At 40.6% G+C, this 13,273-nt stretch overlaps 1 protein-coding gene across 9 annotated transcripts in view; it reads right to left on the reverse strand.

Annotated features, from left to right (window-relative positions):
- idua (alpha-L-iduronidase) overlaps positions 1-13,273 on the reverse strand; it is a 236,747-nt gene that overhangs the window by 80,550 nt on the left and 142,924 nt on the right. For all 9 annotated transcript variants that reach the window (XM_069926493.1, XM_069926494.1, XM_069926502.1 and 6 more), the window contains one exon: positions 11,201-11,380. In XM_069926493.1, coding sequence (XP_069782594.1) covers positions 11,201-11,380 — 180 coding nt within the window. The remainder of the gene's footprint in view (positions 1-11,200; positions 11,381-13,273) is intronic.

Genomic DNA, 13,273 nt, shown 5'->3' on the forward strand with positions numbered 1-13,273 from the left:
CAGAAAGCTTTGAGAATATCCTTGAAACATTTTCTCTGCCCATCTGATAATCTCTAGCTATGATAGAAGTTGGAGAGAGGGTCTTTGAGGTGCCTGCTTTGTGTTTGCCACGTCTTAGAGGCATACAGGAGCAGTGATCACTGCAGTCCATGAGGTATGTATGAAATTTGTACTTTGATCTTCAAAGACCATTTTCCCCAGATGGGCAAAGGCTGTGCTGATGCATCGAAGGCGATGGTGAGTTTCATCCACAGTGCCTACTGAGGTGCCTTCCAGGGTCTAACTGTAGACCTTTATTGATAAGTGACATTGTTATGAGGCAGCCAGGTTGGTACAGAATCATTGTATTGCAGAAATTAAGGCCCATACCTTTGAATATTCAGGTGAGCAAGTCTGGAATGACTCGGAGCTCACCTCCGACTTTTTGTTTACGCACACATCAGTCTTGTACTCCAGCTTAATGACTGAGTTGGAACAATTTTGGTTCTGGGATGCAGTCAGAAGTAAAACAAAATAAATAGTACTAAAGGTCCCAACCCAAAGTATCAGATCAAAATTTTGCATGACCTGTTAAATATTTCCAATATTTCCTGATTTATTTCTCCTCTATTTTGTTTGGTGTACAAAAAACAGCATGGTTGGTGTTCTTTAAACACTCAATTTGTTGCACAAAATGTACAGACAAGTAGAGGCATGGTTATAATGCAAACCCGTTTCTAAGACGAAGTTTGTAAGAGATAGTTGAGTGTTAACTTGGATAATGTTCAGAAACAGGCACTTGATTGTGCAATACAATTAAATTCCCACCATTTCATTGCAATGCAGACATCATTTAATCATACTGTCTGAAGATTTTAATGACTACTCTGTGTAGTCAGTGTGTGCTGATTGGATACACATATCAGAAGCTAGCCAGAGCTGGCCTAAAACACTATTTGCTTGTATCCTAATGTGCACTGGGTCCCCTTTCCCACTGATTGTATACATTGACAGATACAGGGTCTCAATCCAGCCAATGATTTGATCTAAGGCTTTTTTTTCCAGATTTCTCAATGACCATTTTACACATTTCTCCAGTCCTATAAAATATAAGGTTTTAAAAAATTCAGTTATTGGATGTGGGTGTCCAATAGCCTTTGAAAAGATGATAGTGAGCCATCTTGCTGAGCTGCCATGGTCCTGGAGGAAGTATTGTCTGAATGATGTTGGGTAAGATTCTAGGAACAACGATCTATGTCTCGGCCACAATGCAATGTGATATTTGTTTCTCCTAAGTCCCTTGGTGTCCTGGTCTTCCTTGATGTTTGAGGCTGTGGGTTTGGGAGGTGCTGTCTGACAGCCTCTGAGTTATTGCACTGCATTTGTTGAAATTCAATTCAATTCGGAACGAGTGAATGCTCAGATCGTGGATGGGACGGCAAGAAGGCAGGCTGGCCACTTAGCCTTGAGCACCTTGGATGATGAGGGTACACTCATCCAGGCAAGATTATTCCTTCACACTCCTATCTTGCGCTCTGCAGATTGAGGAAAGGCTTTTAGGTATCAGGAGTAAGATTACACATTACAGGACACACAGCCCTGACCTAACTTGTCAACACGATTCTATTGTCCTTCATCATATAATGGGAGGAGTCCAACTCTTCCTGCCTGGGAGAGGCAGCAGGAAAGAATAAATCTGTACACGCGATGTTCCATGTTTCTTGCAGAAGGCAGGAAGGAGGGGAAAATAAATCTGTGACGGGTTATATTATATTATTTATAAATACATTTTTAAAAGAGATAGAATGTGGGGGTTTAGAGAGTAGGTCACTTCACAAAGAGATATTAACACTTCACAAAAGAGATCTCATTTAAAATGCAAGTGCTTTGCAAAGAGCTTTGCCAAAGAATTTCAAAAGCAGGTACAAATGGAAGAGTCCTAGCTCAAGAGGTTGATAAAATCTTTCAAAGATTTGGTCTGGAGCTTGGGGGTTATGTGGCTTTGCAAGCAGAGAGAGAGGAAAAACATGTGATTTTTTGGAGAGAGAGAATTCAGTTGCAGTGGCTTATGAGTCTGCAACATGACAACCTGGCAAGCTTGGTGGAAAACCCCATTTTGAAGACGTGTTATGAGTTCTGAGTTCAGCCTGTTGAAAACATGTAGTCCTTACAAGAGGAAATGGCTGGCTAGAGTGTTTCTCCTGAAATAAGGGAAACAAGAGGAACTCTGTGGTGACCTGAAAGAAGAGGTTATCATTTGGAAAACCCATGATTGGGCAAGTTTCTTTGGTAAGACACTGAAGTGACTGATGGAAGTAAATCAGTTTGTGTCCAACGAACAATGAATCTCTCTCTGAAACCAACAAGAATCTTCCTGAGTGGTAACCATTTAAGCAGCAGAGCCTGGTGAAAATTCATAAGAATTGCTTGATACCGGTGAACTTGGAGGAGTGAGAAGTGAGATTGGACTGTGAGTCAAATAACTTTTTTGAACTTGTATGCATTACATACACGCACGCTTAGAGTTAGAAGGGGGTTAAGTTAGTTTAAGGTAATAGTAATAAATTAAAGTTTAATCCTGTTTTTATGTTTAAAGAAAATTAAAAGCTACTTTTGTTTAAGTAACCATTTGTCCTGGTGAATTTCTATTGCTGCTGGGTTTTGGGGTCTTCTGGATCTGTAACAAATTACTTTAATTTCTTCCCTGGAAGAGTATGGAGGCTTGATCATTGAGGGTATTTAAAGAGGAGGTTGACTAATTTTTGAAAGATCAGAAAAATTAGGGCTTTGGAAACTGGCACAGGCGATGAGATGAGGCCAAGGAGAGATTAGCCATGATCACGCTGAATGTCATGGCAGGCTTGAGGGCTCCAGCTCATATTTGCTTTAGTTTCTGTGTTCTTCTTATATAGGACAGTGTGGGAAAGAGTGTGGTGGCACTGATGATCTGTGATGAGGGTCTGTTTATGTCAACAGATACCCAGCATGGTCTTGCTTCTCAAAGGGAACAACACAAAATTGCAAGGATGGAAGGATGAAAAAAAAATTGTAAAGATATTAGAGAGGTGGTGGAAGGTAGCTTAGTCAAGGAAATGAGAAAGAGATTGAAGGATTTTTACATATACAGGAAGTTTTAGGATATGGTGTTAGTGCAGTAAAATGGTGCTAAGGTAAAAGATCTTGTTAAGTAAGGGGATGATTTAATTTCAAATAGCCATTTATTTAATTAGTTTTACAATTTCATTTTCAGTTGCATTAGCAAGCAAGTGGTAACAACTGGTAAGCAAAATGCCCTCTAGTTCCCACTTAATTAGCTAACTGGTAGAACTGGTTAACTGAAGACACAAGAGACAGCAGCAGCTGTGAATCTGGAGCCAAAAAAAATGAGCAGCTGGAGGAACTCAGGGGGGTCAGGCAGCATATGTGGAGGGGAATGGAGAGTCAGTTGTAGGAGGGTAATCAGTTACAACACAAAGCCTGCCAGTTATGGAATCTGATAAGTAAGGAAGATAATAACAGGAGCGGGTTAGGGGAAAGGTGAAGGATAAGTGGAAGAGGACAGGGGTGTGGGAGGCAGCTGGATGGAACCAAGAGCGTGAGAGGGATGAAAATGGATGATAGGCTGGAGGCTGAGGGGTATGCAAAGTGAGGGGGCAGGGTGTAGGAAAGAGGTCGGGGTACCTGAAATAATTGGGTAACTAAGGTTATTTGCACCTGATTCAGACTTGTGTAAACTGGGAATATAAACTTATGGGTCGCACAAAGCACTGCATGTTCAAACATAGAGTAGTGCTTATTGTGTGTGGTGGCGGGGGGTAGTAGTAATGAACTTTCTTTTAGCTTTACACTTAAAGAAAGCACCGTTGAGTAAAACTACTTTGTCTGTTTGTGATACAATGAGGCAGCCTGGCTGACAAAACAACAGGCTCCAGTTCTCCATTTTAAAGAGTCTGACAGCACAGAAACCAGTCCTTTGGTCCAACATGTCCATCTCAACAAGGCTGACATTCCAAACTAGCCCCATTTTCTGGAGTTTGGACCATTTCTATTCAAACTTATCCTTTCCTCATACCTGCCTAAATGACTTTAAATATCACAATTGTACGAACCCTCCTCCACAGTTTCCTCTGGCAACTCATTCCATATACTGACTACCCTCAGTGTACAAAAATACACTGCCTATCAAGCCCCTTTTAAGTCTTTTCACTTTAGGTTTTAAATTTAAGGTTAAGTATATTCTCAATTTCTGCTACAGCAGTACCAAAGCTCTGGAATTTTGGTGCTTTTCTCTGCACATCTGACTGTACAGCATGAGAACCTGAATTTTAAAGGTGTCCAGAATGTGGCTCCTATTAGTCCTTCAGTGGAATTGTCTATTGTTCTGGTTTGCAGCATTTTGTCAACATTTTTAGCTGCCTGATAACTTTGTCTAGACCACGACAAGTGCTATTAATCTGTTCTTTTTCGCTCTGCTGACATCGTATATTATTTCATTTAATTTGTAAAACTTGCATAAATGATTCAAATACCTATGCAATTTTTGTCTTCCTTACTCATCGCTGTTCTTTTATTGCCCTCCGCATTTATTTTTAGAAAGCAGATTGTGAGAGATGGGAAAATTGATCTAAAATTATGAACATGGAAGAAACTAAAGTTCATCAGTAAAATGGCTGAAACCAGTTCAAACAGGATAAGCTTGGGGCTTAGGATGCAGGAAAGCAGAGTCAGCACGATTAACATAAGAATCTTCTAGTCTTTGTGACAAGACCATAGGACTAAGATAAGGAATGGTAAGGTACAATAGAATGTAGGAAGTTGAGGTAGTCTGGATCAGATAAGGGTCTCCTAGCCCTGGACAGAAGTACCAAGTCATACATTTCTAATTAGCTAACCATACACAGATTTATACATATGAAATTAGCCAACCCTAGATAGAATGAGTCAACTCTGCATATCAAGAAACTGTAGCCCAGAGAATCAGGAAGGTGTGAATAAGGACAATGACATGATGGGGCACCCACAGGATACCCCCTGGTCCTCCAAGTGTACTGAAACTGCACGTAGGCAGGAAGGATTGCCTATGCCAAACCCATCCAGGGGGCAGAAGAATGTAAGGGGGAGGGCACTCTGATACTGAAATTGACTGTATAAAAGTTGGGTGAGCCCCAGTGTATGTGTGTATTCCCAGAGTAAGGGGAAGCACCCAACTTTGCATTGTTGTAGTAATAAATGTTCTTTGTTCTCAATTTTTGTCTCGAGCAATTTCTTTAAAGGTACTTTAATTTCTAACAAATGGGGGCTCGTCCGGGATCACACTCCCTCCACTGACAGAGTACCCCGACGACGAGAGTAGGTGCACCCCGGCTGATTCAGCTGGACTCACGGGCGACGGGTGGCTGGTCAGTGGAAGAAGCGAGTGATATCCGAGAAGAGGCATTGAGAACAAACGGCGGAAGGACGCGCGCTAGAGCAGTACTGCCAGAACTCGGTAAGAGTATTTTACTTGTTCCTAAGCATGGGAATAGCGGGCAGTAGAGATGAGAGTCCTGACACAGGACGTGACCACCAGATAGCTACGTACAGCCCGCTTGGGTTGATGTTATCTGAGTGGGGCACAGGAAAGACCCGCGGTAAAGACAAACTGACGATGGTCAGGTATTGTTGTAATGAATGGGTTAAATACCCGGTTAAAGGGAGCTCCGTGTACTGGCCAAAATTCGGATCCGAGGATGAATGGATGTGTAAAGCTTTGAACCTATGGCTCTATCAAAACCAGAAAGACAATGTTGAGAGCAGGGAATATGCAGCCTGCTGGCTCAAGGGATCCATTGAACAGCTGGTTTTGAATGAGAAAGAATCCAGGGATAAGAGAGAGGAGGAACCTCTTGTCCCTGAATCACAGGGTTGGGATGTGTTACATTCCCTCCCTCCACCCTATGTTCCTCCTATGCCAGCTCCTATCTTTCCTTCCCCTCCTATGACCTACCCTTCTGCACCTTCCCCACCTCCCCCACCACTAGAGAAGAGAGAAGAGAGCAGGAGTGGTATGATAACTTGCTCACAAAGCACTCGATTACCACCTCTGTTGGCAGGAGAGAGAGGTAACTTTAATTCAGAACAGCGTGAGACTCTTCAGGAAGAAAGGGCAGAACCCTTTGATTCATTTCTCAGGGAGCAGGAACCCAGACCTAATAAGCCAGAAACCAATTGGATGAGACCACTGCGGGAAGTTCCCATGGGAGAGGGTCTCGGTTTTGTAAATGTGCCCCTGACCAGTACTGAAGTGTGTAACTTTAAGAAAGAACTGACCTCCCTGATAGAAGATCCCCAGGGATGTGCTGAACAGTTAGACCAATTTTTGGGACCATATATATATACAATATGGGGGTCTCGACATAGAATCCCCAGCAGGGGAACAATTGGTACTAACAGGTTTTGTTACCAACTCAGCCCCAGACATTAAGAGAAAATTACAAAAGACAGAAAATTGGCATGAGCAGGGAATAACCCAGCTTCTACAGATCACACAAAAAGCATTTGTCCAGACATCTGAGGATAAGCAGAAAGCAAAGGCTAACATTTTGATGCAAGCAGTTAAAGTAATAGTAGATGAGTAACATGGAAAAGGCAGGGACTGTGTGCCAGCTCCTGAATGTTGGGAGAAGTGCAGGGAGTGGGAGAGTAGAGACCAGAGATAATTTCATAAATCACGACTTCCCACTTCAGTCACTGACCAATATTGATTAAAATTCATGCTAAAAATTAAATGTCATAAATGATCGTTTTTCAATACTGTAGAATTAGCGAATTTAACTACCAGTTAATTCCAATTTATGAAATAAATTGTATTCAAATGTGATTTTGCACAGGGAGTACCTGAGAGTTGTGATGTTATAACATTTGCAGGGAGAAATGTTTGCGCAAATAGGGTGAGTTCTACACGTCTTATTTTAAGTGTATGTAAGATAAAGAAAGGATCTGATGTGTAAAGTGGCTGGATCAGCCAGTTGAAGGGGGAGTGTGCATGTCCCTTTAAGTGCACTGTGGCACTTGAAATTGAGGCTTCAGGCTCTTGTCTTGCAGTTAGAGGTATGGAGCCCTATCAACAGATTTAGTACATTTCTTCTACACATTCAGCAGTCAAGGTCCGTGAGTTTAAAGATCACCCACCTCTGGAGAATAAAGATACCTCTGGGGATTCCTATGGGGATTCCTATAAGTTTAATCATTCATTTCTCTGGTGCATTTTCCTCTGGAGTGAAATTAATGCCTCAGCACAATTTCTCTGTATTGCCGCTGTTATTTAATTCATGATAACTTTCCCCATTCATCAGGTTTATATTTAAATCCGGTAGTGCAGAAGTTACATTGTAAATAATCACGGAGGTAAACCCTGCGCGACTGGATTCAGCTTAATGGAGAAATAAACCTGCGAACTGGTCTATGGTGCTGTGTGAGTACTGCAATAGGTGGAATATGATTTAAATTGGTGGCATAGTTCAGAACAATTGGGTGCATAAGAATAATAATATCATTAAGAACTCACAGATCTTGTACCAGATGCTATTCAGTACATCTGACTTAAGGACTGGAGAAATTGGCATGTTAGAATGAAATTGGCATGGCACCAATATTTCTTGATTCACTAATGACTCCACAAGCTCCAGGATTCATGCAGCTAAACTTTAAGTGGAATATAATAGAAACTAGCCTGTACTTAAATTATTGTGTGTGCAATCTTCATAAGAACATCTTTTAACTTTTTTTTGGTGCCTGTTTTACAGACTGTTTTAAATAAGGCCAGCTCCTGTGAGCTGTGGCACAAGGCATTTTACTTAAGGCAGAACTAAAGGTTGAATATGTTTCAAGTTCTCTTGCAGGGGCTCTTGTGCTGCAATGTCTGTTATGTACTCACTCTAACAAATTGGAGGGTTGTGCCCCATACAGACAAGCAGCTCCAACTGCATTTTAATAAGGTCTAACATATTCAAAACCCATGCAAATATGGTTTGTGTTTCATTTTACAATTTTTACACTAACACAAAGGAAAGTCAGATTGTTATTCATTTTATTAAAATCTAGTGATTGGTTATATGTAAAAGCATGGCAAGAGGATCAACTAAAACCTGCCTGGGATGGTCCCTTCTGTGTACTTTTAATTACAGACACCGCAGTAAGAACAAGAGAGAAAGGCTGGACCCACATTCAAAGAATTAAACCAGCTTCTGAACCACAACATCACGACACACAGATTCAACCCCCAACCTGGCGTGCAGTTCCTCATCCTTCAGACCTGAAACTTACACTGCGCCGTGACAAAGTGCCGTAATGTTACATTTATTGTTGTATTTTAATGGTTTATACAGTTATTGTTGTATTTTTTATTGTTGTATTTTAATGGTTTATACAGTTATTGTTGTATTTTTATTGTCGTATTTTAATGGTTTATACAGTTATTGTTGTATTTTTTATTGTCGTATTTTAATGGTTTATACAGTTATTGTTGTATTTTTATTGCCGTATTTTAATGGGTTTTACATTTATCGTTGTTTATTCAGTTATTGTTGTATTTTATTGCTGTTTTCAATGGGTTTTACTTTTATTGTTGTTTATTCATTTTTTTGGAATATTGTTCGTTAAATGGATATGTCACTTCAGTACTCGCTATGTTTTAAGTCCCCCTGGAATAGGGGCAGCAGAGGTTACAATTGTGCTCCTTTAGAATGTAGACAGGGCATGGATTTAATGTATAGTCATAGTGGAATATGGGTTAACAAGGGATTCCAATACAGACCAGGGGAACTGAACAGCTTTAGTGGAGTACATCTAATTTGTATCTTAGCCTACACAGGTATTAAAGAAAGGAGTTTTGAAGCGATAGCACAAAGGACATGGTGGGACAAAGACAGACAGAATGGTAGTCAGGATTGTACATGTAGCAGAGAGAGAGAGTTAATACATATGCTAATGTACACAGACAGGCTGCAACTCACAAGTTCAATGATACATATGCTAATGTTAGCAGACAAGCTGCAACACACAGTTAAATCACAAGAAACAATCCCCCCCAGCTTGGTCTCTTTTCATCACCCCTTGAAGGTGAGTACCAGTTTCCAACAACGTGAGCTGCTTGACACTTTAATATCAGGCTCCAAACAGCCTTCGGAGATCGGTGGCCCTAGGGTTCGGGGCTGAAGAGGACATCAGATGCTAGCCACAATTCAACGGAACCGCCTGACTACTGCTACTCGTTCGCTGCTGAAGGCAGCGTTTCTCACAGACTTCGTCAGGACAATGCTTACAAAAGTCGGGCGGTTAAAGACACTGCTTCAATGTTTCAACGTGATTCTGCCCATGCCCATGTTCAGACGTGGCAACTTCGGACTGATGTGGGATGGACTAGACTCTTTACTGAGAACTGGAGCCTGATACTCACAACTCTAATAAGCAGCTGGACTCGCTACTCTGACCTTCATGGTGCTCCCCTACCTAAAGACTTTACACAGGTGTTACATTTCGGTTATTGACCAGCTGGGTAAAACTACACCTTACACTTGAAAGATCAGTATTACTGATCTAAAAGAAAAGTGAGGAAGGGGGGGGGGGGGGATCAGTCACACTGACACTAGTAGCCAAAGATCAGTAACACTGATCATGGTGAAAGATCAGTATTACTGATCTAAAAGAAAAGTGAGGATTGTGAGAGATGGGAAAATTGATCTAAAATTATGAACATGGAAGAAACTAAAGTTCATCAGTAAAATGGCTGAAACCAGTTCAAACAGGATAAGCTTGGGGCTTAGGATGCAGGAAAGCAGAGTCAGCACGATTAACATAAGAATCTTCTAGTCTTTGTGACAAGACCATAGGACTAAGATAAGGAATGGTAAGGTACAATAGAATGTAGGAAGTTGAGGTAGTCTGGATCAGATAAGGGTCTCCTAGCCCTGGACAGAAGTACCAAGTCATACATTTCTAATTAGCTAACCATACACAGATTTATACATATGAAATTAGCCAACCCTAGATAGAATGAGTCAACTCTGCATATCAAGAAACTGTAGCCCAGAGAATCAGGAAGGTGTGAATAAGGACAATGACATGATGGGGCACCCACAGGATACCCCCTGGTCCTCCAAGTGTACTGAAACTGCACGTAGGCAGGAAGGATTGCCTATGCCAAACCCATCCAGGGGGCAGAAGAATGTAAGGGGGAGGGCACTCTGATACTGAAATTGACTGTATAAAAGTTGGGTGAGCCCCAGTGTATGTGTGTATTCCCAGGGTAAGGGGAAGCACCCAACTTTGCATTGTTGTAGTAATAAATGTTCTTTGTTCTCAATTTTTGTCTCGAGCAATTTCTTTAAAGGTACTTTAATTTCTAACAAGATCATTCATAAAAATTGAGCCAAACTGGTTCACGTAAAAAATCTTGTGAATCAGCCCTTGAAATTTCCCACACTCAAACAAAACACTATTTATAATCAGTTGTTAACTCCTTAATTATCCAGTCCACATTCCACCCAGAAAACGGCAAATTTCAGTTCAAGACATTTTGAAATTCCATCAGATATTTTACTTTTTATTATATCTCTATTTTTGACAAGAAGTTAAGGAGGCTTCCATTATCTTTCTCTCTAAAACAATTTGTGAATAAATTTAATTCATTTGGTATGGTATGGTATGGTAGAGCTCAGGGTTAGGTCACAGGTAATGATGTTTACAAACGATTGTTCAGTTCCATTGTAATTCCCACAGATAAAGAACCACTTCGTGGTTTGCCTAAACGAAGACATTGGGCTTGGGCTAATTCGTGACAAGTAACATTCACACCACACAAGAGTCAAAGAACTCCCCTTGATAGTTAGTGTAACACTGTTACAGAGCCAGCAACTTGGGTTCAAATCCAGCGCTGTCTGTAAGGAGTTTGTACGTTCTCCCTCTGTCTATGTATGTTTCTACTAAGTGCTCTGGTTTCCTCCCATCATTCAAAACTTACAGGGGTTGTAGGTCAATTGGGTGAAATTGGACAGCACAGGTTCATGGGCCAAAAGGGCCTGCTCCGTGCTCCATGTTTGAATTTAAAATCTGATCTTTATTACAATGCTGCTGTGAGAGCTGTTATATTCAGTGACTGTAATGCTTTGAGACACCTTGAATGTGGTAAGAGAAAGTAAATGTATATTGTTCTTTTTAACTGTGAAATGGCCTTTTTATTTACCTTAACAACCATTGCAGCATAAGTCACATCAGCTCTCCAAACCTGAGGAATTGACCAACCAACCAGTGGATCAGCTTCATCATTGTAAATGGGAATTGACTGGAATTTAGGAAAGTGTTTCTGGATCTGATGAACTGTATCCAATTCTTGCTCTATGATGTGTTGAGAAGTACCAGCCCCCTGTCAAAACAAGAAAACAATAAAGAAGTGACTCTGAAAGAACTTGGGCTTCACTAATGTCACAATCTGCGACATCAACCTTATGGCTTTTCCAATCTTTCTCAGTTTTAGAGGCCGTATTGTTCAGATTATCCTTAATTATTTTAATACAAACTTTCCCCCCAAATAAAATGCTCATTGTACTTTCTCTTACATGATGATCGAAATTTAGTAAAACTGTTTATGAAAGTATCCCCATTAAATAAATCATGATCCTTGAATTAAAAAAATCCAACAATGGTGCCTTTGATAAATGATTTTTGCACTGGCACTGCATGATCAAGAGTGTGTGAATTGCATCGATTTTTCCATTGCTACACCATAGAAAGAAGATGACATGAACATCATTCATTTGTTCAAAATGCTCAGTACTATTTGAAAAAATAATTCTGAAGTAAAATAATAATAACAAATTGATATACACAAAGATTTTTATGTACATTATGCTGATTAGGAAAGAACGAAAAGATAACCAGTGTGTAGAGGCTAAGGATACAGACACGATTCTTATTGAATATTTCGACTAAAGAGGGATGATGCCACTGTTGTGGATAAGGCAGATGACTGCAAAATATTGAATGGGGTAAACAGTTAAGAGGAAGTACAAAGAAATTAGAAATCTTAGAAATTAGATGCATCCTTATACTGTACTTTGATCTGCACTGATAAAACTATCATTTTGTAATTTGAGTTGCATGAGTCTATTTGCAAGCCTAGTGTGGGGGAGGGGGAGGCTTGAAATGAAACGTCTTTTAGGCTTACGCAACAAAAGCTTTTCACTTCATAGACACTTGTAATTCAGCCATCTTCAAGGAGATTTCAATGCCTGGCACATCTTCCCCTCTCTTTCCCTTCATGCTTCTCTGGTCCACTCTTCTGCTCCCACCAACCATCCCAATCTTAATGCAGTTCTATTCCTTGCAAATGTAGGCAAGCCAACACTTCTCCTTTCACCTCTTCCAACATCTGAGGACCCATACAGATGTTCTAGGCAAAGGACTGAATGATATGTGTAGCTTCCAATCTCATGTACTACATTTAGGCATTCACAATATGGTCTCTTCTACATTAGAGGAACCAAACACAGATTGGACGATTGCTATGCAGAACACCTATGTCCAGTCTCTGAGATTCCCATTGCCTGCCACTTTAATTCTTCATCACACTCTCACTTGGACCTATCAGTCTGTGGCCTTCTGTACAGTCACAAAGAAGCCCAATGCATACTTGAGGAACAGTTTTCATCTGGGCATGTTGCTGCATTCTGAACTCAGTATTGAATTCTACAACTTCAGGTAACATGATTTCTCTGTCTGTATCAGTTATCCATCTGCAATATTAGCTCAGCTTGTATTATTTCCCCTCTTTCTTTCCTCTGTCTGGTAGTGCCAGTCATGTCTTCCTGTTCTGCATTTTGCAACACATGCATTCTTTTATCCATGTTCTTCTGTCATGCCCTCATTCCCTAATTGCACTCATTAACTCACTGGCCAAATCAGCTTGTTTATAACCTCCACAGGTTCACTGAGGTTACTCCCAACCTCCTGCATCTTAAGAAGTTTATTCAATATCCTTTCTGACAAAGGGCCTTCTACCTGAAAAGTGTTTCTCTTTCCACAGATACGGTTGGATCAGCTGATTATTTCCAGCATTTTCTGTTTTTATATTTGTGTAGATGGATGTGTGAATCATTGGATCACATAATAATATGTCTAGCACTTTGTCAATAGCCGGCTGTGCCTAAGCCAATCAAATGTTAATTTAGACACTTCTGAAATGCCGTCAGTAACTCAGCTTCAGGCAGTGCATTCCAGGTACTTTACAGTCTCTAGGTGAAGAAGAACCCTCTCATAT

This window comes from Narcine bancroftii, chromosome 3 (assembly GCF_036971445.1).
Source record: "Narcine bancroftii isolate sNarBan1 chromosome 3, sNarBan1.hap1, whole genome shotgun sequence".
In the NCBI taxonomy this organism is placed as follows: Eukaryota; Metazoa; Chordata; class Chondrichthyes; order Torpediniformes; family Narcinidae; genus Narcine; species Narcine bancroftii.